The sequence below is a fragment of the Cajanus cajan genome, chromosome 6 (genome assembly GCF_000230855.2).
Source record: "Cajanus cajan strain Asha chromosome 6, NIPB_CcT2T_4, whole genome shotgun sequence".
In the NCBI taxonomy this organism is placed as follows: Eukaryota; Viridiplantae; Streptophyta; class Magnoliopsida; order Fabales; family Fabaceae; genus Cajanus; species Cajanus cajan.
Window position 1 is genome coordinate 5,828,212 of NC_138522.1, and position 27,834 is coordinate 5,856,045.

The 27,834-nt window shown below is 35.2% G+C and overlaps 3 protein-coding genes across 6 annotated transcripts; 1 reads left to right on the forward strand and 2 right to left on the reverse strand.

The window, feature by feature from the left end:
- The first annotated feature begins 155 nt into the window (after positions 1 to 155).
- Positions 156 to 4,928, forward strand: LOC109796215 (transcription factor GTE10). 3 transcript variants are annotated; one of them, XM_029270818.2, is made up of 12 exons: positions 163 to 374; positions 539 to 634; positions 736 to 2,127; positions 2,481 to 2,529; positions 2,627 to 2,791; positions 2,980 to 3,056; positions 3,160 to 3,229; positions 3,331 to 3,411; positions 3,491 to 3,606; positions 3,807 to 3,873; positions 3,996 to 4,126; positions 4,204 to 4,928. In XM_029270818.2, exons 3-12 carry the CDS (start codon positions 802 to 804, stop codon positions 4,471 to 4,473), a joined length of 2,352 nt encoding a protein of 783 aa, XP_029126651.1. In that variant the 5' UTR covers positions 163 to 374; positions 539 to 634; positions 736 to 801; the 3' UTR covers positions 4,474 to 4,928. The 3 variants fall into 3 exon arrangements, 2 of the variants coding, with proteins under 2 accessions (XP_029126651.1, XP_020211485.1); XM_020355896.2 differs by having other exon boundaries at positions 164 to 2,127; positions 2,627 to 2,785; XR_014434483.1 differs by lacking the exon at positions 4,204 to 4,928 and having other exon boundaries at positions 156 to 2,127; positions 3,491 to 3,619; positions 3,996 to 4,130.
- Positions 4,929 to 6,204: 1,276 nt separating this feature from the next.
- Positions 6,205 to 14,297, reverse strand: PDE312 (Nucleic acid-binding, OB-fold-like protein). The gene is made up of 12 exons (XM_029270814.2): positions 13,525 to 14,297; positions 12,518 to 12,577; positions 12,389 to 12,418; positions 11,928 to 12,001; positions 11,010 to 11,091; positions 9,319 to 9,392; positions 9,129 to 9,195; positions 8,597 to 8,689; positions 7,600 to 7,776; positions 7,471 to 7,521; positions 6,839 to 6,990; positions 6,205 to 6,759 (listed from the first exon to the last, which is right to left on the reverse strand). Exons 1-12 carry the CDS (start codon positions 14,245 to 14,247, stop codon positions 6,330 to 6,332), a joined length of 2,013 nt encoding a protein of 670 aa, XP_029126647.2. The 5' UTR covers positions 14,248 to 14,297; the 3' UTR covers positions 6,205 to 6,329.
- A 2,947-nt stretch (positions 14,298 to 17,244) lies between these two features.
- Positions 17,245 to 26,687, reverse strand: LOC109797306 (uncharacterized). Of its 2 annotated transcripts, XM_020357302.3 has the most exons (9): positions 26,020 to 26,685; positions 24,648 to 24,806; positions 23,556 to 23,648; positions 23,394 to 23,468; positions 23,122 to 23,241; positions 21,960 to 22,097; positions 21,493 to 21,810; positions 20,534 to 20,853; positions 17,245 to 17,669 (listed from the first exon to the last, which is right to left on the reverse strand). In XM_020357302.3, exons 1-8 carry the CDS (start codon positions 26,494 to 26,496, stop codon positions 20,578 to 20,580), a joined length of 1,656 nt encoding a protein of 551 aa, XP_020212891.1. In that variant the 5' UTR covers positions 26,497 to 26,685; the 3' UTR covers positions 17,245 to 17,669; positions 20,534 to 20,577. The 2 variants fall into 2 exon arrangements, with proteins under 2 accessions (XP_020212891.1, XP_020212892.1); XM_020357303.3 differs by lacking the exon at positions 23,122 to 23,241 and having other exon boundaries at positions 26,020 to 26,687.
- Positions 26,688 to 27,834: the final 1,147 nt, after the last annotated feature.

Here is a 27,834-nt window from a genome sequence, read left to right on the forward strand (position 1 = left end):
CAGCATATTAACCTCGTGTATAGATTTCGTAACCATTGAATCCAAAGACTTAATTTTATCTTTTATTCCACAAGTAATATTTTTAAAATAATGATTAACAAAATTATGACGTTGACGATATTTAAGATTGAGCATGAGTCAGAGTGACCGTGCGATTAAGATTGAGGCGGTGGAGTGAGAGGCGTTGGATGTGAAAAGGGAATGAGAGTTTAAGAAGAGAGAGGAGGGATCGATCTGAGGCTTTGGCTTTGGCGCAATTGATTGAAACATAAATAAGAGAAAGCGTGTGCAATTGCAATGGAAAGCTATCGCTGTTAGGGTTTCACGCACATTGCATTCGCCACCTCTCACCTCAGTTCTCGCTCTAAATCCAGGTTCTCAATTCCTTAGGGTTTCGCACATTTTCCTTTTCCTCCCTCGAGATCTAGGGTTTATGCTTCCATTTTTTCATTTCCTTTTCCGCATTTCTTTCGTTTTTTCTTTCTCTCCTCGATTATAAATAATGTGCCTGCATTGCTCACTCCGGACTGCGGGATAGGATTTTGAGGAATCTCGCTTCATTCGTCCAATATTCATCATGATTGCTCTTTCACCGTGAAACCGGAAACAGCCCCTCATTTTTGTCTCGGTTAGGGTATGAGACAAGTACACCCGTCACTGGGTTTTATGATATTTTGCTTTAAGATTTGGAGGATAAGACTTGATTTGTGCTTCTGGGGATTGGGGCTTTTTCAGAGATTGCTGTGTGGGAGTGAAATCTCTTCTCGGAGTTGATATGTGCAGTTGTTGGACTTTTATCTTATGGCACCAACTGTACCTATAGAGTTTGCTGGACAAAAGGAATCCAGAAAGTACTCTCATTCGCAGGTCATGGGCAAGTCTAGGAAATACTCCAAGGGTTATGCTACTGGCTTTGTTCCCGATTTTCGGCATGCTGTAGAGACTATGGGTGAATCAGAAGGGTTGGGTAGCTTGGGTAGGGTTGATTTAGAGAGGACGGCTTCCGCTGATTCTTGTGCACCCAAGAGGAAATGTGTTGGTTCCAATGCTGGCGGTTATGGTAGTTTTGATGTACCGTTTCAACTTTTCTCCTTGTCCAAGATGTCGGGCTTTGAGAGGAAGGATCTGAAACTGAGGTTGGCTTGGGAGCTTGAACAAGTGAGGGAGCTTCAGAAGAAATACGATGGTATGAGCTCTAATGTTGTTGGATTGTCTCCTTCCAGTGACATAAGGAGCTGCAGTGCTGGACAGAAGAGGCCTAAGTTGGATAGCCAGCATATGACAACGGAAGGATCGATGCAGCTGCATAGTAAGAAAAGGCCCTTACCGGGGCATAGTGGTCCCAAGACAAAGAAGAGTATGTCTGGGCGTTTTGAAAATGCGAAACCTGCTGCTGCACCAGTGACTACTTCGAATGCTACATTTATGAAACCGTGTGAGACATTGCTTAACCGATTGATGTCCCATCAATTTGGTTGGGTTTTTAACACTCCAGTTGATGTTGTTAAATTGAACATTCCGGATTATTTCACTGTCATCAAGCATCCAATGGATTTGGGTACTGTGAAGAGGAGAATAACTTCTGGTGACTATTCAAATCCCATGGATTTTGCTGCTGATGTGCGGCTGACTTTCTCAAATGCAATGACATATAATCCACCAGGCAATGATGTACACATCATGGCAGATACCCTTAGTAAATTTTTTGAAACGAGATGGAAGGCCATAGAGAAGAAAATTCCTGTTATTGATTGTGTCCCATCTGAGCCTTCTAGACCTACTCGTGTGGAAACAGAAATTTCTGACCGAGTTCCTCCCACAAAAAAGAAGAAAGTAACGCCAAATGATACTAATGTCAAGCCAGAGCCTGTTAAAAGAATCATGTCTGCCGAGGAGAAGCATAAATTGAGTATAGAGTTGGAGTCATTGATTGGAGAGCTCCCTGACACCATTGTTGATTTCTTGAGAGAGCAAACTTATAATGCAGGGCAAACCAATGATGAAGAAATTGAGATTGATATCGATGCTCTCAGTGATGATACTTTATTCAAACTGCGGAAGCATCTTGATGATTATATACTGGACAAGCAAAGATCCCAGGCAAAAGCTGGACAGTGTGAAATGGAGGTCTCTCTCTCTCTCTCTCTCCGTCTTTGTGTGTGTAACTAATCCAATTGTCAAATTTATGTGATGCTCCTTCATATCAAATTCGATATAAATGTTGAGATTTATATTAAAAGGTTGATCAACAAGTTTGTAAATTAAATGATGTAGATCTGCTTTATGATAACTTTCAATCTAACAATTGAATTAATGAAATTTGACATTCATAAAAAGTATTCTGTGCAATGTGTTAAAGAGTCTGCTTATGTATGCATTATTGTGTACTAAACTATAGTTATTATATGCATGTCTATGAATCATCTGTGGTGTGTACCATTTTTGACTGACAATTTTCTGCTTTCTTGATTTTTATGCAGCTTGTGAATGAATCAGGATTCAGCAATTCATCAATTCAGCCATGCAAAGGTATATTCTGTTTCTTGTGTTGGTAAGGTGTTTTGTATCCTTATTTTATAAATAATTGTCACTAAGTTTTGTCCTTTATTTCTCACTGCAAATGCAGGCAATGAACAGGTTGTGGAGGATTTGGACACTGTTGGTGGGAATGATCCTCCTATTTCAAATTATCCTCCATTAGAGATTGAAAAAGATGGAACCAATAGAAACAGAAAATGCAGTAGCTCAAGCAGCTCTAGTAGTGATTCTGGCTCTTCATCCAGTGGTTCGTGTTAGTGTATACTTTTGACTGTTTTCACTCTTCAGGATATGCTTTTCTGTCGCTGTTGGCTTATAAATTCAGTAGACACTGACAACTCTGCTTATTTGGCTCATGATTCTGGCAATAATAATCACTTATAAACGAATTCCTTATGTTGGATTTTTATTCTTCTCTGACTGGTGCAATTATGACAACAGATTCAGACTCTGGAAGTTCACCTGGTAATGAGTTGGATATGATGCCTAAAGCATCAGAACCTCTCAGTGCAACCAAGGTAATTGGGATACATATGGTATCAGATGTTGAGTTATTTTAATAAAATGTAATCTTCTTCTGGTTTGATCAGTATCTTTGTTTTAAAAAACTATGAATTGCAGGAAAATTTAGGATCTGGCTTGACTTCAGATCAAAACAAAGGGGATCCTGGTAATTCAGAAACTGGAAAGGGTGAGTACCAAAGTTGATGGCAGTAATCATGTGCATATTATGGTTTGTTGGCATTACTTTTGATGAGGATGCCTCAGCCACTGTTGCCTCTTTCTATATAGATTCAACAAATGTGGGAGGCCAGGTTGAGCAGAGTTCCCAGACTAAGCCTGTTGCTACTGAGCCAGAAAGCCATCAAGAGGGTAAGCTTAAAACAGTGGAGAAATCTGTCTGCTGTTTCTTTTGGGGTATAATCTCACTGTTCATGCTGTAACATTTTAGGGGAGAGTGCTGCATCTAAGAGGCAAGTCTCTCCTGAAAAGCTCTACCGTGCAGCTTTATTAAGGAGCCGTTTTGCTGACACCATACTTAAAGCTCAAGAGAAGGCCCTTGAAAAGGTTTGTTAAGGGGGTAATGTGTTGCAATTTTAATTCCCTTCATTAATAGAACAAGTCTATTGGGTCAAACATAGGCATATGAAAAATATCAAATGTTGAAATTACCAATTTACTATCACATTGTCTTTCACGAAAGCTTTGACAACATCATTGCGAGTTTTAATTTAAAACCTATTGTTTTAACCCTGTCTTGATCTCAGGATGAAAAGCGAGATCCTGAAAAACTTAGGATAGAGCGAGAAGATCTTGAAAGGCGGCAGAGAGAAGGTGTGTTTGTTATTTTAAATCCTGTAATATTTGTTCTCCAAGGTCAAATGTCCTTTCATAAAATACTGCTCCAGGTTTTCAAGATTCAACTAATATTTATAATTTTATTTATGGTGCTTTAGAGAAAGCTCGGTTGCAGGCAGAGGCCAAAGCTGCAGAAGAAGCTCGGAAGAAAGCTGAAGCAGAAGCTGCAGCCGAAGCCAAAAGGAAAAGGGAACTGGAAAGAGAAGCAGCCCGTCAGGCTTTACAAAAGGTGATATCAAAAGGAAAACACAGTAAGCTGCAAGTTCAGCTTCCTTGTATGTTTGAACTAAATAGTTCTGCTTGCAGATGGAGAAAACTGTTGAAATCAATGAGAGCAGTCAATTTTTGGAAGATCTAGAGATGCTGAGTTCTGTACATGATGAACGAATGCCAAGTTTCAAAGAGGAGACAAACGCGGATGAACCTGAAAATGGATTGGGCAGGATCAAGCTACAGGGAAATCCCTTAGAACAACTAGGATTGTACATGAAGGCCGACGATGATGATGAGGAGGAGGATGATCTGTCACCGGCTGTAGGACCATCAAATGATGTGGAAGAAGGAGAAATTGATTGATTTGTTCCCCTTGATTTCCATTATTTTGAGCAAATTATAAATGGTGATTCTTGGGAGCAGTTGCTGGACTGGGGATCCTACTTTTTTTGTGGCTATGGGTTGCAGAGTATAATCATTATTTGTATGGTCTGATTCTGGTCCACACCTAAGTTTGAAGATGGGATAGCAAAAATTTATAGCAAATGAGTGAAGATTGAATTTGTTTTTGCTTTTCTGATTAATTTTTGGTTTTAATTTGGGCAATTATTTCTGAAAATGTGGATAGCAAGCTCGCAGCCCCCGTTTATTGAAGGGCTGGATGGAAAGTTTGTATCGGTCAGGATATGTCCAATTTTGCTTGTAAAAAGGAACTCATTTGTAAGGAGTTCTATGTCTGACCTCAAGTAGTTAGATTCTCTGACAATGTAAAATATTTTAGAGCCAAGGTAAAATCAATTCTTTCTATTTATTTTTTCCTTGAAGTGTCTTTTAATTGAGTCTAGTGGTGTGAAGATTCCTCTTATTAATTTCCTTACCAGTGCTAGAAGTTAGGCAGGTGGATAATTTTGTCTTGGTTTTCTTGAGTTGCGAATGATTAAAATGCTAGTAAATGGTCATTTAAGTCCTGAAAGATACCGAGCTAGTCATATCTGATTTTAAATTCAATTGTTTTGAAAAGACATTTGAGGTTCATGAATCTTCAATCCTTGAGATTTGGGATCTGGTGTTTTTTGTAGCTGGGTTGCAATGATTTGGGGCATCAAGGATAAGGATTGCTGTCTGTTCGGTTGGCGTAGATCTGAGGTTATATGCTAATCTGGTGGGGTTGAAGTGGTTATGGAAGAGATGGAATTGAAGGTTTAGGTTGGTGTTTCATGAGATTGAGTTTGGTGATCAGTATCTTTGGGAGTCTGATCAGCCATTTGTTGTGCAGGCAACATACCACAATCATTGTAACTATTAGCCACCGTATCAAAGCCACGATCCAAAGCAAGTCTTGGGAACCACCTCCATCTCTATACCAGGAAGTTTATAGGAACCAAAATATATTATTATATTGGTTCGTCGTACATCCCAGCACTGCTAGCCATGCCTTAAACCTGACCTTCCTCCACGTTTATTGCATATCTAAATAATGCAACAGATCATACTTCTCCAAGTTTGTAGGATTAGTTTTCTTGCCTGTGATGTGTTGGGGTTTGTGTGCGGAAGTTTGGCTGTTGGGGTTGAGACAGATGTAGCGAGGGGTGATTTCAACTCGAAATTTTTGGTAAGGCAAGGGATGGTGGCTGGTCTGGTTTTCCGAAAAGGAAAATGATCTTTCATGAACCACAATGATACACAATTTTCACGCAATGTGCATTTAATGTGATATTTAGTACGCTATACAACTGTTTCAATCAGAGTTAACCAGTGATTATTAACTATAAACCAGAATGATAGATCGGGGATTTAAAACCAGAATTATGTGGTTTATCTTTCAGGAACTAAAATGATCAAATTTCCAACCTGACGAACCAAAATATTATTATACTGATTCTTTGTGCAACACTTATACCTCACTGATCCCCGAACTTTTTTGAACAGTTTTTGGAATTAACAAAGATCAAAGGAGCAAATATATCACGTAGTTTTTTATTACATATCTTGAACTGGGGCTACCTCAGCTATTGCGGTCAATTACGCAAATGATAACTTGACCTTGGTTGGCTCTTTTCTTTAGCAAATTTCAGAAAAGTGCATGCATAACAATTTCCGTAAACATCACAAATAAATTATATTGCCGTGGTGATTACATTGTACACTGCCAAAATTTATGCACATTTCTCAGCCTAACTGTACATTTTACTCTAGCTTGACAATGATGCATTATAGCATCAATCCTCAAACATGCCCTCACCTGATATTGTAGAAGACTCGGTCCCATTAACATGAGGTTGATCTGAGAAATTACTACCGAGACTGTTCAGAATACTGAAGTCAAAATCATCATCGTCATCGTCATCTTTGTCATCTTCATCATCTTCACTGTTAATTTGGTCTTGTTCTTCAGACCGGGCTTCTCTTTCCATCTGTTGCTTGATGCAATCTTCGTAAGACATTTCATACCAAACATTGCCCTTACCGACAATTTTTTTGTTATGGATATCTGTCATCCGCTCTAGAACGCTCTTTTCTGAATTATTGGGTTCTCCCCAGTAGTCATAACGATACAGAGGACTTGTGGGATCATATTCATCATTACCAAAATAACTAGCATCCATATACCTTCCTGGCTCTTCCAATGGCAGACCAAGAACTTTGCGACTGCAAGGGGAGAAATAATAGGTAAAAATCAATACATCATAACAGGGAATTAGGTCGATGAGTATTAACATATTAGTACCAACTGATGTCTCTAATCAATGCTTCTCTTTCCTCAAATGATCTACGCCAATGCATGTAGTCATACTCGTCCATCTCAATATTGCGCCTCAGGTGAGTAATTTTGTATTTCTCACCTCTGTCCATTGCTTCCTTCCTTAGTTTAACATGGAGCTGTATGCCGAAAAGGTAACATCTCAGATTTCAAAAAGAAAATTCAATGAAGATATCGAATAACAGGTAAAGGAACTTTTGTACAATTTGTGAAAATATTAATAGCAAAAATTATGATTATCCATTCGGTAAAATTATTTTTCACAGATTAAGCTATGATCAAAAGGCTAAAATGAAAAACAAACCCGTCTGATTAACAATAGATTTATAGAATCCTTAAAAGTTCACATTTTGATCAATAGACAATATGAGAGCAGAGAGCACTTAGACTTGCAAGAAGGTGCAAATCCATATGGGAAGTAGGAAATTTTGATGAATCACAGTATGTAAATGTGGGTATAAGTGAACTTTTTTGGGGTCACTTTCATTATGTTCAACAAAATTGCATCCTTCTACAAGGTGGGCCCCCTTTAACCAGCTGTGTAATATGCATTACCATCAATAACAGAGAAAAGCTAATAGCAAAAAAGGAAAGCTGACCTCACGCTCAGCAAGTGCAGCCTCCAAGTCAAGCTCTTTGACACTTGTTTTCTGCCAAAATGTTAAAAAAAAAAAGGTAAACAAAATAGGTAAGCAACCATATGAATGCAATTTCACAATAGTACTCACCAGAGTAGTTTGTGGTACTAATGTATTCTTATAAGGAACTTTTGTATACTGAACAGCATTTTGTTCATCAAAATCTTCTTCATCAGCCAAGTCTGACAGCGTTTTGCCTTTATATTTATCAGGATTAATCGCCATATCATCCAAAATCATTTGCTCAGCTACATTAATTTGCCACAACTGAAAAATAAAGGCAGTTGGTGATAGAAAATAAAAATCATCCAATAAAAAAGAATTTAAAACATGGCTATGATAACAGAATTGTGACAACATACAATGCAAATTGTTAAATTAGATATTTTATTGACTGTTGCACAGCTTTTATAAAGCTGCTTTATTTTGTATCCAGTTTCTGTGATAGATGTCATATGCTGTATTTTCTTTGTTTTTTGTCCTTTTGTATTCAGACCTCACACATGTAAATATACATTAGTGAAGAATGTAACTCATTTTTTTCTCTCCCTAAACTTCAACTTGGTTAGTAAGTGCCTTGGCCTTCAGAGTTCAGATTATATCTTGTATTCAGTGCTTTCATGTAATAATGTAACTGAAGCACATATATCTACTTTATTAGAATGTAGTAATTTTATCATGTTAATGAACATTGCTTATGAAGAAGATCCAACTTGAACATCCATCCCTTCAGGTACTTCGGCAAAGCTATGGGTGGATATGAAACAGGTAGAGATTTTTTTGGCTTCACGTTTTTGCAGGTATGAATAGAATCTTGTATCGAACAAATTAAAAACGAGGGTGTAACCAGGTTATGAACTAAAAACAAACCCATACACACATGGGATTCGGAACCACTGTGTGCTTATAGGCAAATGAATTCCAAAAAAAAAAAAAAAGGTTGTCATGACCTGGCCTACCATGATATGTATTGAGCCAGATATTTTTGAATGGGATAAAAATTTGAATTTGAATTTGAAGTTAAACAGAAGCATGCAAAGCAGGAGCTAAAAATCCCACCACAGATGATCCTTGCAACTACTTATACCTTTTCAACATATGGATGATTTGATAATAGAGGTTCTTCCTCTGGTTTGTCTTCTGGATCTTTTCTAGGAACAGGAGGCCGTCCACAGTCACGCTGCAAATACAAATGTTAAACTTTTGTTACCTACTCTACAACAGTATCAATGTAATACAGATGTTTAAGAAGACTAAAGTCCAACTCGTCAATCTTCCCTAATCTATTGTGTTAAAATCAATTGTTATACAGAATCCATGCTTTGTAAATAGTATATCATCCGAGCATTAGCAGCAAGTCTGCATGATTGTAATACAGCATTATGGAAAAAGATACTTTGCCAGAACCAAACCTCATGAAAATACTTTGAACTAAATAAAACTATATTAGATATCGACAAATCCATAGCGAAAAAAGACACATTTGAATGCTTTTCCAGAAAGAAAGCATGAAAAAGATCACCACAAAGTTATTGTGGAAGAGCTTCAAATGAATGCATAATATCTTTCTTATGCAGAAAGATTGGGTGGTATGTCATAACAAAGGGAAAGTTGCAAACCCGTAATTCATCATCATTAGTATCTTCATCACGACGAAATATTGGTGGGAAGTCAAATCTGTTAAAGCTGAAGTATGAAAATGAAGCAAATATTAAATTTACTACTTGAATGAGATCAAAATAATAAAGATTAAACTATGTACTGAGAATGAGTTAATGAAAGTAGAATGTCAAAAACACATAATCATACATCAGATGATCTATATTTGGCTCAAGAAAACGAAGTTCAATAGGAAAACGGAAGCGATAAGGATCTCGCTTTGCCTGCGAAAAAAAGTAAATGCAAATAAGTGAACAGATGGTGAAATAAATCCGTCTATGTCTAAACTCAGAAATAATGGAAACCAACACTATAGTGATTAAAACCCATTTGATGTCAATTTTGGTCAGGAAGGAATTTATGGATACAGAACAAGTCATATAGCCTTGTCCATCCTATTTTTATTGTCTATGAACAGACGTAGAAAACTGACATATGGATGCACAAGAAAAAAGTTCAGTAACATATGGCCAGTGGCATGATTAAACCAATGGTGTATTAATGCAAACTCTGAAGCAAGAGAGTTGCCCTAGCTTAGAACCAAAAATAGAAAATAAAAAAATAAAACAAAAGAGCCAGCAACCACTGAGGGTTGTGGTTAATGGTCCACAACCTACACCAAATTCATGGGGGAGGCAGGGTGCCCAGGTTTGGTCCTTAAATCAGCCACATGGTGGATAGGCTTGATATAGGATCCTTGGTAGGGTTAAGCATATCCTCACTTCCCTCTGGGATAGAGTCAGTGATCGTGAACTGTAAATTCAACTATAACTGCCACATCTAAAAACTTGGGACAATGCCTCTGATGGGTAGGTTGGGTTACCCCAGCTGTAGAGGCCACCAACCTGGAATTCCATTTTATGTACCCTCCCCTAAAGAGACAGCAAATGCACTTGAGAGAAATTTTACCTTGCATAATACGTTCAGCTAAAGTTTCTATTTCAGAACATCAGTAAAACAATATGAACAAAAAAAATGCAGTGTTGACAAGCTTCCTACCAATGAATTGACAGAGACTTATATTTGGTGAGTTAGTATAAGCTAAAAGCTCCATCTTTATTTTAGAAAGTAATAAAAGGAAAGTTATTGGCAGGAATAGGCATAATAATTGTCATTATTAGTAATATATTACTATCTATGGTCCTTTATATAATAAACAAATAGGTGCACTTTTATGGTCATAACTATAATAATAAAAAATAAAAAAAATTGTTTTCAAAAGTATTAATTGCTAATTTTCTTTTATACCCTTAATTTATTGTGAAGTCTATTAATGAGATACTTACTCATTTCAGATGCAAGTGAATGTATTCATTGGCTCATTAACAACTTAAGTCACTCATTGGTGAAAAAACTACCCTTGAATCAGAGTAATGTAATTAAATATAAACACCACTTAAATAATTTAATTCCATGGATATTTCTGGAACAAAACTTATATTTATAACATTATTAATTAAAATTATCTAATGTAACTATTTCCACTGGTCTTAATTAATTATTTGTTCCTTATTACAATCAAAGGTAGTATTGAATAAGTTGATTAGTAATTGTCATGTTGACAGTTTAGGGCAGAAAACTAGAAGGCGTTACTTATTATTAAATGCGTGTAATAGGGGAATAGGGGGATGTTTGTATATTGTTTTCTAGTAATTTGGACAGAAAACTCTTACCTGTAGGAGTCTATGACTATGGACAGCAAGTTAAGCTGTATTTTGTATATTCTGTGCGATTTAATATTACTCTTCTTCAATATATCAATTCGTGTTTGCATCATAATATCAAGTAGACATAATGTGACAACTTGTGGGAAATTCTCAACTAGTGACTGAAAAACTTACCGTAATTTCAACAATGACGTGCATACCCACTTTTATGTGATGGCGAATCCAATACCAATCATTGTTCTTTATAGGAACCCACCTAGAACACAACACAGTAGATGAATCTCCCCAAAGAACACTCCATAAAAATAAAAACATCAAATAGTAAAACTGAACAAGATAAAAATGCTACAAAAGTAAAGCCTCAAAGTTTCTGATGATAACAATGAGTCCGCTGGTAATACAGGTAGATGAATCTTCCAGAAGAACACTCCATAAAAAATATAAACATCAATAGTAACACTGAAGAAGATAAAAATGCAACAAAAGCAAAGCCCCAATGTTCCTGATGATAACAATGAATGCATCGGTAATATAAAGCTACAGGAAATGGAATAAAATATGTACTAATTCATGGCTGAATATAAAGAAAAAACATAGATTTTGAAGATTTACTAAATAGGAATTATTTAACACCATAAACACAATACTGTTGACATGTCTTCAATAACCAGCTGCGACAAGAATACTTCTCTCTCATATTTAAACTATACATCATTTTTTGCTACCAACAGAATGAATCCAAAACACAAAGATTTAACTAGTCACCGTGTCTTTTAATATTTGTTCCTATCCCTGGGCTACCTAACTATGTCAATAGAGCATTTCAGTGCTACAAATGCTTATGAAGTCGCTTTTCCCCATTTTAGAAAAATACATCTAGTAGTTTATTTTTGTCACCTGCGAGATTAATTATGTATTCATTAAATAACCTCATTGTAATAGTGTAGCTACTCAATTAGCAAGATTATGATAGTGGAAGTAACTTGTTATTATCTGAGTAGTATTGCACCAATCCAAACAGTAAGGAAATTAAAACTACACTGGAAAGATTTGAAGAACACTAAAAAGACTAAAACAAGTATTGATAGCTACCCATCATGTACCCCGCCAATGTCAACAAATGCTCCTTGATAGAGATGCAACGTTGTCACCTTCCCTACACAAATCTGCATAAAAAAATGTCCCAAGTGATTAAAAACTATAAATTGATTTTTCTTTCAGGTACTTACAAAAACTTGAATCTCCATCCAAAAGCATCGAATGAGATTCCAACTTGAATCTCAGTGATTACAGAAAAAGTGGTTGAAGTTTGAACTAAATGTAACCACCGAGATGAAACCAAGTCAGACAAAAAATAGAATTATTTTTATTTATTGAATTAAAAACACAATTATACAAATAGGGACATCATTGAGCCAAAAGAAAAAAATCGAAAACACAATGCTAATACTGTAGATATCCCAGGATAGATCAAAAGTAAAGTTTCTAACTTGTAATTTTTAGACATCACAACAGCATGCTTGAAAATAATAAGAGCTCAACAGCTAACTTACTTGGCCAGGGTAATAGAATGGAAGCTCATACTGCATAAAAAATTAAAAACAAAAGTAAGCACTAAGACTACATTCTCTTAAGCCTCAAACACACTAAAAGGAAAGAACAGTAGCAAAATCATCCCCTACCATGCCCTCCTTGTAGTCCTTCCCTCTTTTCCTTCTACCAGGGTAATAATCTTGGTCTTGCTGTCACAACCGCATTAATATCAACATAAACCACATTCAAAACAACAAAAACTTGAGAATTTATTATTAGGAGAAAACATTTTCTATTTTTATTTTTAATTACAAAAAACATTTCCTCAAAACAATCAGGTAAGCTTCTTGGATTTAGCCTCTCTAAATTGAGGAAGTGCACTTCTTAGACTCAATATATACATATACATATACACACACACACACACACATACACACACACACACACACACACACACACATATATATATATATATATATATATATATATATATATATATTGTGCAGGATAAGAAAAAAGAAGAAAAATTGATTGAAAATTGTGATAAAATCAAATCAAATAAATATATAATAAACTCTAAAGATAATTACAATTTCAACTATAATTTTCTAATTAATGATTACTCTTGCCCTTTATCTTCTGAGAATTAAATACATAAATAACAAACTCCAAAGTTAATTACAATTCCAACATTAACTTTCGAAATAACGATTATTATTACAATGTACCTTTTGAAGTGCACTCCACTCTCAATTTAGAGGAGTCAAATCCAACGTTTTTGTAATTAAAAAAATAAAAAGTCAAATAAATATATAAGAATACATATTCTAAATCCAATGAAACTACAACTCTAGTCGGATAAATTTCTTCGTAAACACTTCTAACAAAATTAAATAAAAAAAAGAAAAATGAAATAGGCCTCTCTACAGGATCAAATAAATTTATGCATAAGTCAGTGAATAAAAACTCTCTTATTTCGGCTTCTCCAAAAACTTATCTTAAACTAGAACATAAACTAGTTTTAACTTATAAAAAAACTTAATGTTATTTCTTCTTCCTATTTTTTTTATCCTAAAAGTGTTTCCCAAAGATGTTTATTCAATCATGGCTAAGGTAAAGTAGTAGTAGCATAATAGTTATGATGCGAAATCGAAACCTTATAAGACTCTTCCTCCAATCTATCCTTATTAGCCTCCACCCACTCCTTATACTGCTTCAGAAACACCTTATACCTATCCAAACACACGTCATCAGTCTCAGTCCTCACTCCACTCTCCACCTCCTCCAACCGCACCCTCCTCGCCTGCATCCTGTGCGCCTCGCGGATGAACGCCAGCTCCTTCCGGTCCACGCGCCACCCACGCGGCGGCCAGTCGCGCGGCGGCACGAGGCGGACCACGAGCGGCCCCGACCAAGAGGTGACGAGCGGCTCGGGAATCTCGCCCTTGATCTCGAACTGCTTGGCGGAGTACTCCTCCTCCGTGAGCCCCATCTCCTCGCGCTTCTTCTTGCGGTAGTTAGGGTTCAGCATTTTGAAGGCTTCGATGGCTTCGGGAGAGCGAAGCGGAACCTCTTCGCCTTCGTTGAGGCTCTTGCGCGCGAAATCGGCCTCCGGAGTGAGGATTTCCTCCCACGGGGCCCACCCGCGCTCGATCCAGTTGCGGCGGCGGGCCTCGTCCTCGGTTTCTTTGTCTTTGGGCCCGAAGCTCTCGAGGAAGGCATCGTCGACGGGGAACTCGTCGGAGGTGGTGGATTTGGCGCGGGGATGGAGGAGGAGGGGACGGTGGAGGAGTGGCGGAGGACGGTGGTGGAGAAGGGGGAGGGTAGGGTTTAGGGGTTTAGGGAAAGTGAAGAGATAAGAGGTTTGCAGGAGTTGCATGGCTGGGTGTTGGAATGAGTATGACGCACCCTGCTTTGCAACGCAACGCAACTTTGTTTTCTTCAGATTCAGCGGATAAAATTTTTGTTTTTTTTTTACCCCTTACAAGTGGGCAAAAACAACATGTTAGTTAGGTCATAACTTCTTGCAGAGTAATTTTTATATTTAATTTTTTTTTACTATATTATTAGAGGATTGTCTAATTTTAAGCGAAATCAGTAGACATTTCTCGATGGCATGGTATAAAAAAAATATAAGACTTATTTACTTTGCAAGAAGGAATTCTTATATTTAAAAACCTTGTTTAAAAAAACTTAATAATGTTTTATTTAATTTTATATTTTTTAATTATTTATGAGATTTATTTTTTACACGAATTTTATTATGTTTAGAACCTTTTGGATAGGAACATCAATTGAATTTCGTTATTTTTATATAAATGAATATAATATTAATTTTAAGTATTGAGTTGGTAAAAAATTAATCTAAAATCATGTTATAAAATTCCTCATTATTTTAAGAGGATCAAGTTAATTCAAATATAAAAAGATAAAAAAAAGAGTCTATATATATATTTTGATATTTTAGATCAATTTTAATTCAATCATGAAACTCAAATATGGTTAAATTAGATAATAAAATTTGATTTTCAAACCTAATCTAATCCTACTAGTATATATATATATTAAATTAAAAAGTACTAATCTTATATTCTTGAATGTGTTTAATAGAAATCTCTTGTATTATATAAGTAGAGTTTGTACATGTAAAAATTGATTTACTATTAAAAAGAAAAAATTCATTTATAAAAAAATTAAAAATAATTTAAAATAGTCAAATATGATTGAATCAAGTTAATCTAACTTGTTAATGATCATATTGGTTCAGTTTAAATTTTAAAAAATATATAAAAATTCAACTCAACCTAACATATTATGTAACATCCTCTACTCCACATGTTACCATAAGCATATAAATTGAAATTCGAGAACATAATTCATAAAAGAGAAGTTAACTGAATAAAAATAATTCATCAAGAAGAATAAAGAAGAATATCACATAACAACTAGAACAAATGCTACTCCAACATGAATGTCTAATGAAGATAAATAACATCAAATGAAGTCTAACATTATGTCCTAAAAATAATTAAATAGCAAAAACTCAAATCTTAACTATGTCCTCATATCACATCCTATCAGAGTATAAAACCCAAAACACATAATTACACATCAATACATATAATGCAATTGACACGAACTTCAATATGTATATGCATGTGACACCTGTAAAATCACATCAATTTATCTTGTCTAAAGGCACACAGAGTAGCTTAGGAGAATATGTTGTGTCATACTCTCATTACACTCTACATTAGGAGGAGATATACCAAAACTCGTCGGGACAATGGTGTTACGCAAGATTCACCTCATGCACATAAATAAGTAGAACTAAAGCTCTCAAACTCAGTTGTTTCCAAGGTCATGAATCTCAATGTTTTTACACAAAGGGACCTTTTCTAACAACATATTTCATATCATACTCATCAAAAACATTTATGCATATGATGCATGTCAAACAATACTTGATGCAATATCATGTTATCATAATTACACATCCAACAATGTACATTCATTCATGAATACCAATTGCTCACATGATGCTAAGCCTTGGTTTAGACTTTTTGTTGCACAATCCTTACAAGATCCACACACATCGATTTGTCATTTACCAATATTAGTTCGCAACATTTAATCATGCATATCTCACAAATACATATGCATCACATATAGCATTCCTTGAATAAAGTAACCAACACATGCATTACTCATCATTGACGATTATTTCATAAGATAAGGAATAAACAAGGCTGCGAGGTGGCATAGACAATAGTACCCCACACTCGACATGATTCACACAAAGAGCACACGTTGCTATCTAGAAAGTCCACGCCTATCGTAACCAAGCTCATGCTTGGCGAGATCATCACATGGATCCCCTTGAGTTTTCATGCTCGGTTGGTCACGCTTGATGTGAGTGGCAAAGAGAGTAAATTGTGCTCTCAACCACTCTCACGCCTAATGGCCAAAAGTGTGCCCAATACCACCCTAGAAACTTCAATTTTGAAGAAGTGCAAAATTCATACAACACATGCAATTCATCCCATTCATAATTTCAATCAGAAAAAAATATTTCAAAGGTTGAAATACACATTTATAAGCCAACAATTACTCATTGATACATAAACATCATAATCTCCTCTTATTAACTCAATACATTTTTTTTAAGGTTCCTAGAAGAATCCATAAACAATTCAAGATTCACTAGTTTAGTAAATTACGTACAATTAACGTACATATCGATGAACAATATCAATTAAAATACCAAAAAATCACATAGAATACAAAACACAAGTTAAGATCAAAGATTAAGATTATTTTATCATACAACATATACTACAAATAAAGAGATTCAAAATCAATCTTATTACCCAACATATATCCTAGACTTAAAAATAAGATTATTCACTCACCCCTTTAACTTGAAATCTTAGATATAGGATGCGAATCTCTAAAGTAATCTTTAACAATCTCTAATTCTCTAAATTCATCCGAATACAAAAACATACGAAGAAAAGGTGAGAAGCATAAAATATAAAAAAGTGACACAACCCCTTCAAAACTTTCACACCCACATTTAACCATTAATTAGTATAATAACCACCATTATCTTTCTCTTTCCTATAAAATATTTAAATAAACAAATAATAATTAAAAATATAGTTTTTTCATTTAATTAAAAACCCTCAATTAAAATAATCCACTTAATTATTATACAAAATATTATTAATTATTAGTGAAAATCTTGGGGGTGGTGTTACATATTGAATTATTATTAGATTGGATAACCCAAACCAACCAACACCCGTAACTCCAATGCATCTTCACCCTTCTTTCAGGGTGGAAACACTTTCGTAAATAAACGATGAAGAGGGAATAAGCCAATCAACTAAACATATAACTAAACACTTTCGAAAGGAGTTGTGATGATCACAAATTGGTTCCAAACACCTAAATCTACAATATATACTATATAGTGCTTTGCATTAGAAAGCTTTTCCAAGGATTAAATATACATCTAACTTTTTTCAACACTCCGTTTGTTTGCGGTTAAAAATGGAGGTGAAATAGGGAATGATAATGGGAAATTTCCATGGCCTCAGCTGAAATTCTTACCCTCCAGTCTAGATGGGAAATAAAATTGCAACAAAATGTAACTTCCATTTCTAGCCTTGTGTTCCTCTGGGTCGTTTGTCTTGTCTTAAGCAAATTTAATTTTTCTTTTGTTCTGGGTCGTTCGCCTTGCGTAACTTTGATTTCTGACATTGCGCTCCAGAAAGCTTGAACTCAAACCTTGAGTAACTGCAACAAAATACAGAGAAAAAGAACAATATTAATTGGGGACCAACAACTTACCGGCAGATTAACTAAACAAATAAAAAAATTATTTCATTTCATAATTTTGAGATCAGATTCACTGACAAAGTTAGAAATTATTTTTTTTAGTACTATCAGGAATTAAAAAGATTTGGCGAACTAGAATTAGTGATTTCAAGTATTAATATGACGTGTCAAGTTTTAAAAAGGATACTCAAAAGTCAAAACACTGATAAAAAAAATAAAAATAATAATAATAAAAAAAGTGGCGTCAAAACTATATGTTAGGATCCAAGTGCAAGGTATCAGACTTGAACATTTGAAGTATGGAATTCTAGTGTGAAGTTTATAAGGCCTTGGACTCTGACTACAATAGCTAACTTTTGTGATGTGATTCTCCCAAAATTCTTATCAATTGGTATCACAGCCTCCCAGCTGCAAATCAACGACGCAGGTAGTGACATGAGTATTGCAGTGTTCTACCGGGACTAGTCAAAGGGGCTCGTGCATGCTCAGTTAGCCCACATGGGTACTGGAGTTGCAGAGCGTGGTGGGATGTTTGGATCTGTTTGTATGGGACTTAAGTCCCCACATTAGAAGCATGGGATTCTAGTGTGGAGTTTAATAATGCCTTGGCTATCAAACCCTTCCACCATGTCTCCTAGCCGCAAATGAGCGGTACAGGTGGTGATGCCAGCAGTCTGCACGGGTGCAGGAGGTGGAGAGCCTGGTGGAATGTTAGAATCCAACTGCAAGATACGAGATTCGAGTCCTACTTAAGAAGTGTGGATTCTTGTGTAGGATTTATAAGGCCTTAGGCTCTCTAACTACAATAGCCAGCTTTTGTGGTGTGGCTCTTATCACTATCTAAAGTTTAACTTTTTTTGTGAATCAAAATTTAGAGAAGGGAAAGTTGTCATGTTCAAGGGAATGATATGTCAAGCATCAAATAATAACCAACAACACTAGCAACAAACTCTAATATTTTTCTTTACAACACTTTTATTAATTAAAATTTATCATTAACTGCAAAATCATGTTTAGAACTCATTAATTAAAAGGTAGACCCGCACAGTATTATAGTTTCTAATAAATTTCAACCAATAACTTTTTTTTTAATTATGTGTTGCTAACATTCTTCTATGTAACATTACTTACAACAAAAGACCGACACAAGCACGACTGAAGCCAATATTTTGTCCTCCCTAAACAAAACTAGTTTTGCATAAACTCTTTCGAATTACTATTATGTTTAAAAGTGTGAATAGTTAATCTATAAATGTGTTTCTAATAAGTAAAGAATAGACCAGTTTGAAGTTAAGTTTTAACGAGCAATGTAATTTACACAGTCAAAGCTCACAAATAGGCATATCCGGATATTTAATTTAAATTTTCTTCTACTAAACATTGGTATAAAGACTCATGCAGTATGCTGCGGAAATAGCATTATCTACATAGTATAGACCATGGTTGTCAAACTCGCGAGTCAACTCGTAGAATCGGACGAGTTTACGAGTCTAGGGGAGCAAAACGGGTTAACTCGCTTGTAGAATCGTTTTTGGGTAGACTCGGGTAGACTCGGGTAGACTCGGGTAGACTCGGGTAGACTCGGTCAGAATCGCGAGTCTAGCCCGAGTCCACGAGTCTGGTGGCTTTTTTTTTTTGACCCCTAAATGGCCCAAAAACGACGTCGTTTTGCCTAGGTCAGTAAGTGAAAAAATGTTTCTTCCCTGCGCGCGCGAGCTGCTCCACCATTTGCACGTTTCTGAGTCTCCCTCCGCAGCTAAACCCTAAACAGCCATCTCTGCCGCAGCTACGAACGGAACGCATCTTGCTGGGACGGACGCGAGTCTCCCTCCGCAGCTAAACTCTAATCGCCCCTCTACGAACCGCGAGCGTCTCAGCCACTACGAGGGCTCCTCTCCGCCGCTACGAACGGCGCCGCATCTTGCTGGGACGGACGCGAGTCTCCCTCCGCCGCATCTCTGCCGCATCTCCGCCGCATCTCTGCCGCCGCCAAAATCGCTTTCCGTCATTGCAGCTTCCACTCTTCCAGCGTCGTGACTCGTGAGTGTTACTTCTCTGCTGCATCTTGTTGGTGTTATTCACAATTTTCATATACTTAGTCTCTTACTCGGTTACTCCTATAATTGCAAGATGTCTGAAACCGGTGGTGGCTCAAAGTCTTCAAGCAATGCAGTCTCTTACTCGGTTACTACTATGACATTTTATTGTTGTTATTTGACTTATTTTAGACTTAGAATGTTGAAATAGTGATATCATATTGTGTGCGTTCATGTTTTTTAATATATTTTAATATTAGGTAGACTCTTACGAGTCTACGAGTCGAGTCTACCAGAGCTCCACGAGTTTGTGTAGACTCTCGAGTTTGACAACCTTGGTATAGACTATTTTAGGAATAAATAAATAAAGTTTAAACTATTCATTTAGTAGCTATACTTGTCTGTTTTAAGTTTTAGTCCCCAGACAATTTTTTATGGTGTTTTATCACAGTCAGAAAGATTTTGTAGCAGTTTTATACCGCAATAAAAAAATTTCTGGTGTCAACGTTGAAGATCAAAACTTATATCTTTATGCATGTGTAAGGATTAAATATACAACTTTCTCATATAGTCGTATAGAGACTAGAACTTAAAAAGAGAATGACTGTAAAAACCAAGTGAATAATTTAACCATAAATAAATTATGCAACATACTTTAATCCCAAAAAAGAAGGCTTCTGCACATTATGCAATGTTATCGTTTATTTAAAAATAAAAATAAATAAAAACCTTATATATGGAAACATAATTAGATGAATTGCAATAATATATACATAGAATTCATACCAGGGTAGAAGGAGGAATGGCCATTCTTCAAAAACAGATCATGTCTAATATAATCTTAGGCTACACAATAGGAGACTGCCTGAATTAATTCTCCGCCGTTGCTTCCAACTCTCAATTAACAAATCTTCATTGCTTTTAACTTTGAGGTAATCATCCATATCATACCTCAATCCTTTGGATTTAGCTGATAACGGGTAACCATAACCTTCTCCAAATTTACTGTATACATCCTTCCCAACATACTCCTGAAGGTAATCAGGGCTCCAGCTTCCACGACTGCTGATAGAACTGTTACTTTGATCTTGTACACTGATGATTTCCTATAACATGAATGAATTTCAATAATCCAAGTCAAAAAAGGAGAAAATAAGAACTACATATCAGAAAATATGGGTCAACAATTGTTGGCAGAGTGCGGGAATTTTCCATATCAATGACAAATTAGTATAATGTCTGTGTACTATCCCTGGAATTTAATCTTGCTATTCAAAAACTCCTGATTATGCAATGTATGTGGACAAATGTCCACAGAAAATGACGATGATTAAATGAATCATACCAATTTTCCAAGACTTATGCTCTTAGAAGTAAATGAAAGTGAGCTTGTCAAATACATTAAAGTCAAATGTCAAGACACAATTATATTATTATGTTACAAATGTGATTTTAGTCCCTATTGGTCAAATGTGGTCAAAGTCATTGTACTTTTATATTAATAAATTTTGTCATCAAACTTTAAAAAACATGATGAATTCTTTGAGAGGAGAGACTAAATCCACATTTTTTTTTAAATCTTGAGAACCAAATTCATCAATATGACCTTAACCACATTTGACAGAAAGTATATGGACTAAACATTTTTCTCCTATTATTATTTATTTGGTCATGGTACTTCACAAATAAATTATTTGATCTCAAACGCATTTTATTTGAAAATAATTTGACAGAATAGTGATAACCTGAGTAGAACTTGCAGTTTTTGGAGTGGTTGTCATATGTGCCTTATTCAGGTTTGTCAGAGGAGAAGAATCATTACTTGTCTCCCATTGCAACCATGGCAATGTAACCCCATCTGTCAAACCAGGAAGAGATCTAGGCACTGGAGGACTACTAAATGTTTCTGGTTTTATTAGTCCTCCAATGGTTGAGCTTGCATCACTCCTTTCACCATCAAGTGATGAAATATCCGTATCTTCAACATTTGAAATAAAATCCTCAATATATCTCTCAGCCTCCTCAGTCAAGCACATAGACATTCGACTTCTGTCATTACTTCTCTGGACAATAAAATAAAATAAAGTAAATGAAAAACACTGCTTAAAAAACCAAACAAACAATTCATCATTCACAAAGAAAGACTAGTACTGTTTAATTTATATTAGAAGGATATCATTATCAGAAATAGAAAAACAATAGTGACAAGCACCTTCCTGGCTCTTGGCAGATTTTTTACAGGATTGCCCTCCTTAGCAGGAATCAATTCATTAACGATCTTAGAAAGTTCCCTGCCTCGCTGCTCCTCATACACCATTTCAGCTAATAAGTCTTGTTTTCGCTTCTCTGACTGTAATTTTCATAAAGAAAAAAAATCATGATTCAAATAAGTTCTACCAGCAAACAGAATATTTCAGTTATCCAAAGAGTTATGCAATGAGAATGGCCTAATCTTCCTTTTGACATTCATGGAATGTTACAATGTTTGGATTGACAGAAAGTGATGGAAATACTAGGTTCATTCGTTGGATGGCTTAAAATAAGATGGAATTGAATGACACTAGTTAAATGGATATGGAATCCATCCAATATCTCTCGTTTACATCCTCTTTAATTGAGGAGGGGAAGTATGGTATGAAAGTGGAACAACTTTTTTTTTTTCCATTAATGATAACTTTATTCCACTTGACTCCATTATGTTTCATTTCATTTCATTACACCCATCAATAGATATCTAAACATAACCTAACTACCCAAGTGACGCAATGAGGGATACTACTCCAGAGTGTCCTGATGTAGTTGCTTCTGTTTGTTGGACCTCTGGCCCCATGTAGTGCCAAAAGGCAAAGGAATCTAATATTTCAACTTGGTAAATCCATATAAAAAAAATAAGTATTTCATAAATGAACTGTGGCATCCATCAGCAAGAAAGCAAAGATGTTTGGTTTGTAGAGTTCACAGAAGTGGGAGTTTCAATAGCATAGTTAAAACTGCAAGGAAATTATTTTTTTCATTCATTGTCAGAGTTTAAACAAAGAGTCAACATAACCTGCTTGAAGAAGAGGGTTAGAAATAATTTAACTTTTCTTGTAAATGACTCCCACATATAGTTGAATTTCCCAACGAAAAGTATAATTAGAAAATTAAAACCAATGGCTTCCTTAGGCTAGTCTGCAACTTTTACACACCCCCCCCCCCCCCCCACAAAAAAAAAATCCTAAAAACAAAAAATTAGAAATGAGGTGCATTAGAACATTATTATAAAGTCAGCAAATACTAACTCAGACTTTCATACCATTTCATAAAAAAATTGCCATCGGTAATAATAGTATGAAAGAATTTTTTTTAAATTTTTTTATTTTAACGTTTTTTACCTGTTCCAGTTCAGTTTCATAGTTCCTTCTGATTGAAGAAACAACCTTAATAACATCAGAACTGTTTGCTAGCACGCAATCACTGGAAGATGAAGTGGAGTTCCTTGGTTTCACCACAGCCTAAAAGTGGGAATTTCATTAAAAAAAAAAAAAAAAAAAAGTAGGAAAATTTTCAGCAAACAAGGCAGATGATGCAATTACAGCACTTAAGCATGACAGAGAACATACAAACAAGCAGATTTACATATAAAGCTAGTTCACATTTCACATACCTGCGCAGTTTCCATATGCCTTAATTCTTTCTGCTTAGCTTTGTGCAATCCTTTATCCTTGTCAGTAAGTGACACCTGAACATTTTTTAAAACATGAAAAATATTAGAAGCAAAATTCATCAAACTGAGGCAGTGCTCCTTGCACAACTGTAATTCTTCAACCTTCTGTGCATAAACTGCTCGTAGTTTATCAATTCCACTTTTATTAGAGCGAGCACTTGCTCCTTCATCATCAGTGAGAACTGAAGAATGACTCTGAAAAGTGACAGAAACAATCTCAAATTTCTCTAAAATATAAATGTGTGATGACAAATTTTAAGAATAAAATTAACAAGACAGAAAATATATTACTAAGTTTCCTAAGCCTACATTTGGACCATTTGCAAAAGAAACTCATTCCATTGTTTGGATTTTATCAAGGGTGTAATAGAATGGGTAGGGAGTGGGAGGCCATCCCTCTCTGTGCATGGTCATGAGAAAATTTCCATACCCTCAAAATCAGGTACCTCTTGGGGTTGGCAATGAATGGATAGGAAAATGGATGTTTAGTTTAAGAAGCTATTTTCTGTTTTCATTTTCTATTTTGACTTTAAATTACAAAAATGCTACCTCATTTTCACTTTACTTCCTGTCCTCAAAAGCTTGTACAGGAAAAAGTGACAAACCTTATTGTTTTCTAGTTCTATTTTTGTTGGCTTAATTGCACATTTTGTCCTAAGTTTCGCAATCTTGTGAGTTCTACTCCCAATTTGTTTTCCTCAAAATTTTGCCCCAAAGAAAGCTGTGGAGGTTGAAAGAATAAACTTACACAAATTTGTCTTAAATGAAACAGTTTTCTACGTGGGGGCAAAATTTGCAATATTTTATGAATTTGGATGCAAAATTCACAAAAATAACTTTGGGGACAAAATTCACAAGATTGTCAAACTTTGGAGCTGTTTCTACTGTTTCCTGTAAAACTAATTGCAAAAAATGTTTTTCTCATATCAAGCAACCCCTAGTGTAAGCTAATTTTTAACCGTTATCTTCTGTTCTTAATTTTTTGTGAGAGTTATGCTTTGACTTTACAAAAGACCTGTCAACTCCCTCTGTCTTTATTTGTAACATCCAACCAATAGACAACGCTACCCTTCCACTCTCATAAACATGGCATGCCAGTTTCAATTTATGGATAATTTCAATGGAAAATTACTGCTACAGACTTTCACAAAAAAAGAGACAAACGAGTATAATCCAGATAATTATCACACTTACAGAGTAGCCATCATATGACCTCAAATCCTTCTGGCTTAGGGACTTTCTCAGCACTGGCCTTTGATCTGAAGCAACCGGCTTGTGCATTAGCTTATTCCCAACACCAGTATTTTTCAGATTTGAACGACTTCTAGAATTCTGAGAATGATCCAGGTCACTCTGTATCATGCAAGACATGCATAAATACATAATATATTTTAATGGAACGAACAAGTTTAAGAGAACCATAACAAATTTAGTTGGAGATCAACCACCCTATTGAGGAGGGGATGGTAATTTAATTTTAAATTGCAAGCAAAGCAGCCTGGTTGGTATTTGATTCCAAAATCAAGTATTACCGAAAGAAACTTGGTACAACTTGAGTCTCATAGTTTGTGCAGAATTTATTAAAGGATTAAACTTAAATGAAAAAAAAAAAAAGCAGAACAATAATATTATCAAATAAAATATTTAAGTAAAACATTTAAAAACATAAGTTGACAAATCCATTAGATTAGATGACAGACTCAGTACCGAAAGCTGTTAGCTTAAGTGGTGCGGCATTTATGCTTCTTAATCAAGGACTAGGATTTGATCCTTGATTTGGACATAGAGTCGTAGTTAGAGATACCACTTTATCATTATAAGGGCCAACCCGGTAGGAAAGAGTTATATATCTCCTTGATACATAAAAAAAGATGTCAGGCTTAGCCACAAAGATTTTGTGATTAAAGAACATGGCAATTACATGGAAAGCAAAAGTGCATTATTTTGTCATGCTAGGGCCTACCATAATCGGTTATATGGTCCACTAGTTACATTCAAAGTAAATTGTCTTTCTCCTGTAAAAGGATCCCCTCCCATTATTCAACAACAGAAAGAAGCTAGATCCATTTTTCAACTGTCGAAAAAAAACAAAAAAAGGCTTTCGCACTTTCCAAAAAGCTTAATGACAAATTATAAAACGAATGCATAAACTTCATCAGCACAAAGAAGTAATCATCAGCGCCTTGTTTGGGAATTAAATAAGAGGGGAAATTACGCTAGGAATGAGGTGAGTCCTAACATAATAAATGTACTTGAAAATTGCTAATTTTTCAGTCCTTTCATTCTCTTCTCCTCTTTACTTCCCAAATAACTTAAAATTTAAGCCACGAAAAACAAATATATTATGAAAAAAATTATCCTGACAACTAACTAACTAAACGATTCAAAACGCACACCGAACTTTAACATTACCAACACAGAATCACTTAAGAGCTTAAAATCCTCTACGTAAATGGCTTACTAAGGAGAGAGGTATTCAACGGATAATTATTAATTACCTTCAGTTTCTAACGAAATATTGAAATCAAATTCAAACTAGAGCAAACTAAGACGTTAATCGGAATACCTCAGAATCGCTGACTTGGTACCGAACCACCGAAACCGATCTCCTCCTTCTCGAATTCGCATCGGAGACCGACCTTCCCCCGCCGCCGCCAACACTGCTCCTTCTGTCATCGCCGACGCCGGAGCTCTTCCTCGAAACGGACCTCCCTCGCCGCTGCGACGCGGCGGCACCGGCGCCGGCGCTGGCCTCGGACTCGGAGGTTCCGAAGCCTAAGCGGCCACGATTGGCGGACTCGAAGAACTCGATGGCGAGATCATCGAGGCTGATCTCAGGGAAGACGGAGCCGCGGACGGTGTTGACGAAGCGGCCTCTCGGAGTGCGGTGGTGGTCGTCGTCGCCGCGAGAGGGGAAGGAGGGGCGGGAGGGACGGCTGAGGCTCCGCGAGCGGCGGTGGTGGAGGGAGGCGGCGGAGTCCTCGGCGGAGGAAGCTCCGACGGGGGTTCTCTTGGTGGTGGATTTGAATGCCGCAGTGGCCATCGAAGAAATTGAAATGGCGAATTCTAGGGTTTGGAGGTTCAAATTTGGATTCGAATTTGATTCATTGGTTTGGTGGTGAAGAAAACGTGACCTCACTCAGTGTAGTGAAGAAGATTGGCGGAGAGGTCAGAGAAGCCACGGATTTTGAATGTTCGTAACTGCTCAATTATATTTGGTATTGGCGCATTATTGGTATTCACATGGTTCTATTCTACACTATACATTACAAAAATTATGTATTTCTGTAGTGTTTTTATTTATTTATTAATCTTAACAACGATCCATGATTAGATTACTGTCTAAAAAAAATTATTGTCGATATAATTTATTACTATATTATAAAAAAAACTAATTACAATATACTGATATCTAAAAAAGTTACATTATCGTTTAAACATATATTATATTATTATCTATAATAAGTTTATTACTTTACGTAATAATTAAAGTGATATTTTATATATAATGTATTTACACTTTTGAATAAATAAATAAATAAAAATTAAGTGCAGTAGTTTTTTAATGTTTTTAATCAAATATAAAACCTTACTTTAATATTTTACATGATAAATGTAAAATATTACTTGAGTAAAAATAAATATTATAATTGTACTTTTAATCGTTATTTTTAAGCTATTTTTATCATTATTATTAAGTTAAGAATAAGGATTAAGATTTATAATATAACTTAAATATTATTAAAAAAATATTTATAATATTATTTATTTAATATCTAGTTATGATTAACATTAAAATTTAAAAAGTTGGTAGATGTATTTAACAATTTAATAAATTATAAATTTTATAAAATTATAAATTAAAATGACATATTTAATAATTAAGACCAAAATTTTAAATCGAATATTCTAAAAGGCTAAGAATATAATTTAGAAGATAAAAATTATGCAACTCAAAATACTTCTCTCTCTACATATAAAAAAAAGGATTTATTTATTTTGGAAGTTTTTTTAATACTAGTTTAACTAATTATAAATCTAAAATAAAATAAATTTTATAAATAAATTTAATTTTATTTAAATTTAAAAATATATTATGTATTAAAATGAAATTATTTAATAAAATTTTAAATTTAATATATTTAATGAAATTTACAATTTGACAATTGAATTGGTAAAATTTAATATTTATTAAAGGATATTAAATAAGGTAAATATTACAAAAATTATTCCTATAGTAAGTAAATTCTTACTCTTACTCTTGTACATTAGAAATAATCATGGTTTTTGGGTATAAATAAATAAATTTTTAAAAATAATATTTCTAAAGTAAGTAAACTCTTACTCTTCTCAATTACATAGAAATAATCATTCTATTTTA

Coding starts and splice junctions, on each gene's coding strand:
- LOC109796215 (XM_029270818.2), top strand. CDS start 802: ATGGCACCAACTGTACCTATAGAGTTTGCTGGACAAAAGGAATCCAGA. Junction 2,792..2,979: donor CTCTTCATCCAGTGGTTCGT/GTTAGTGTATAC, acceptor TTATGACAACAG/ATTCAGACTCTGGAAGTTCA. Junction 3,412..3,490: donor GCCAGAAAGCCATCAAGAGG/GTAAGCTTAAAA, acceptor GTAACATTTTAG/GGGAGAGTGCTGCATCTAAG.
- PDE312 (XM_029270814.2), bottom strand. CDS start 14,247: ATGCAACTCCTGCAAACCTCTTATCTCTTCACTTTCCCTAAACCCCTA. Junction 9,393..11,009: donor ACGTCATTGTTGAAATTACG/GTAAGTTTTTCA, acceptor TTTTTTTCGCAG/GCAAAGCGAGATCCTTATCG. Junction 6,991..7,470: donor CTGCACTTGCTGAGCGTGAG/GTCAGCTTTCCT, acceptor TTCGGCATACAG/CTCCATGTTAAACTAAGGAA.
- LOC109797306 (XM_020357302.3), bottom strand. CDS start 26,496: ATGGCCACTGCGGCATTCAAATCCACCACCAAGAGAACCCCCGTCGGA. Junction 24,807..26,019: donor ACCAAGTCAGCGATTCTGAG/GTATTCCGATTA, acceptor TGCATGATACAG/AGTGACCTGGATCATTCTCA. Junction 20,854..21,492: donor AAACTGCAAGTTCTACTCAG/GTTATCACTATT, acceptor TTCATGTTATAG/GAAATCATCAGTGTACAAGA.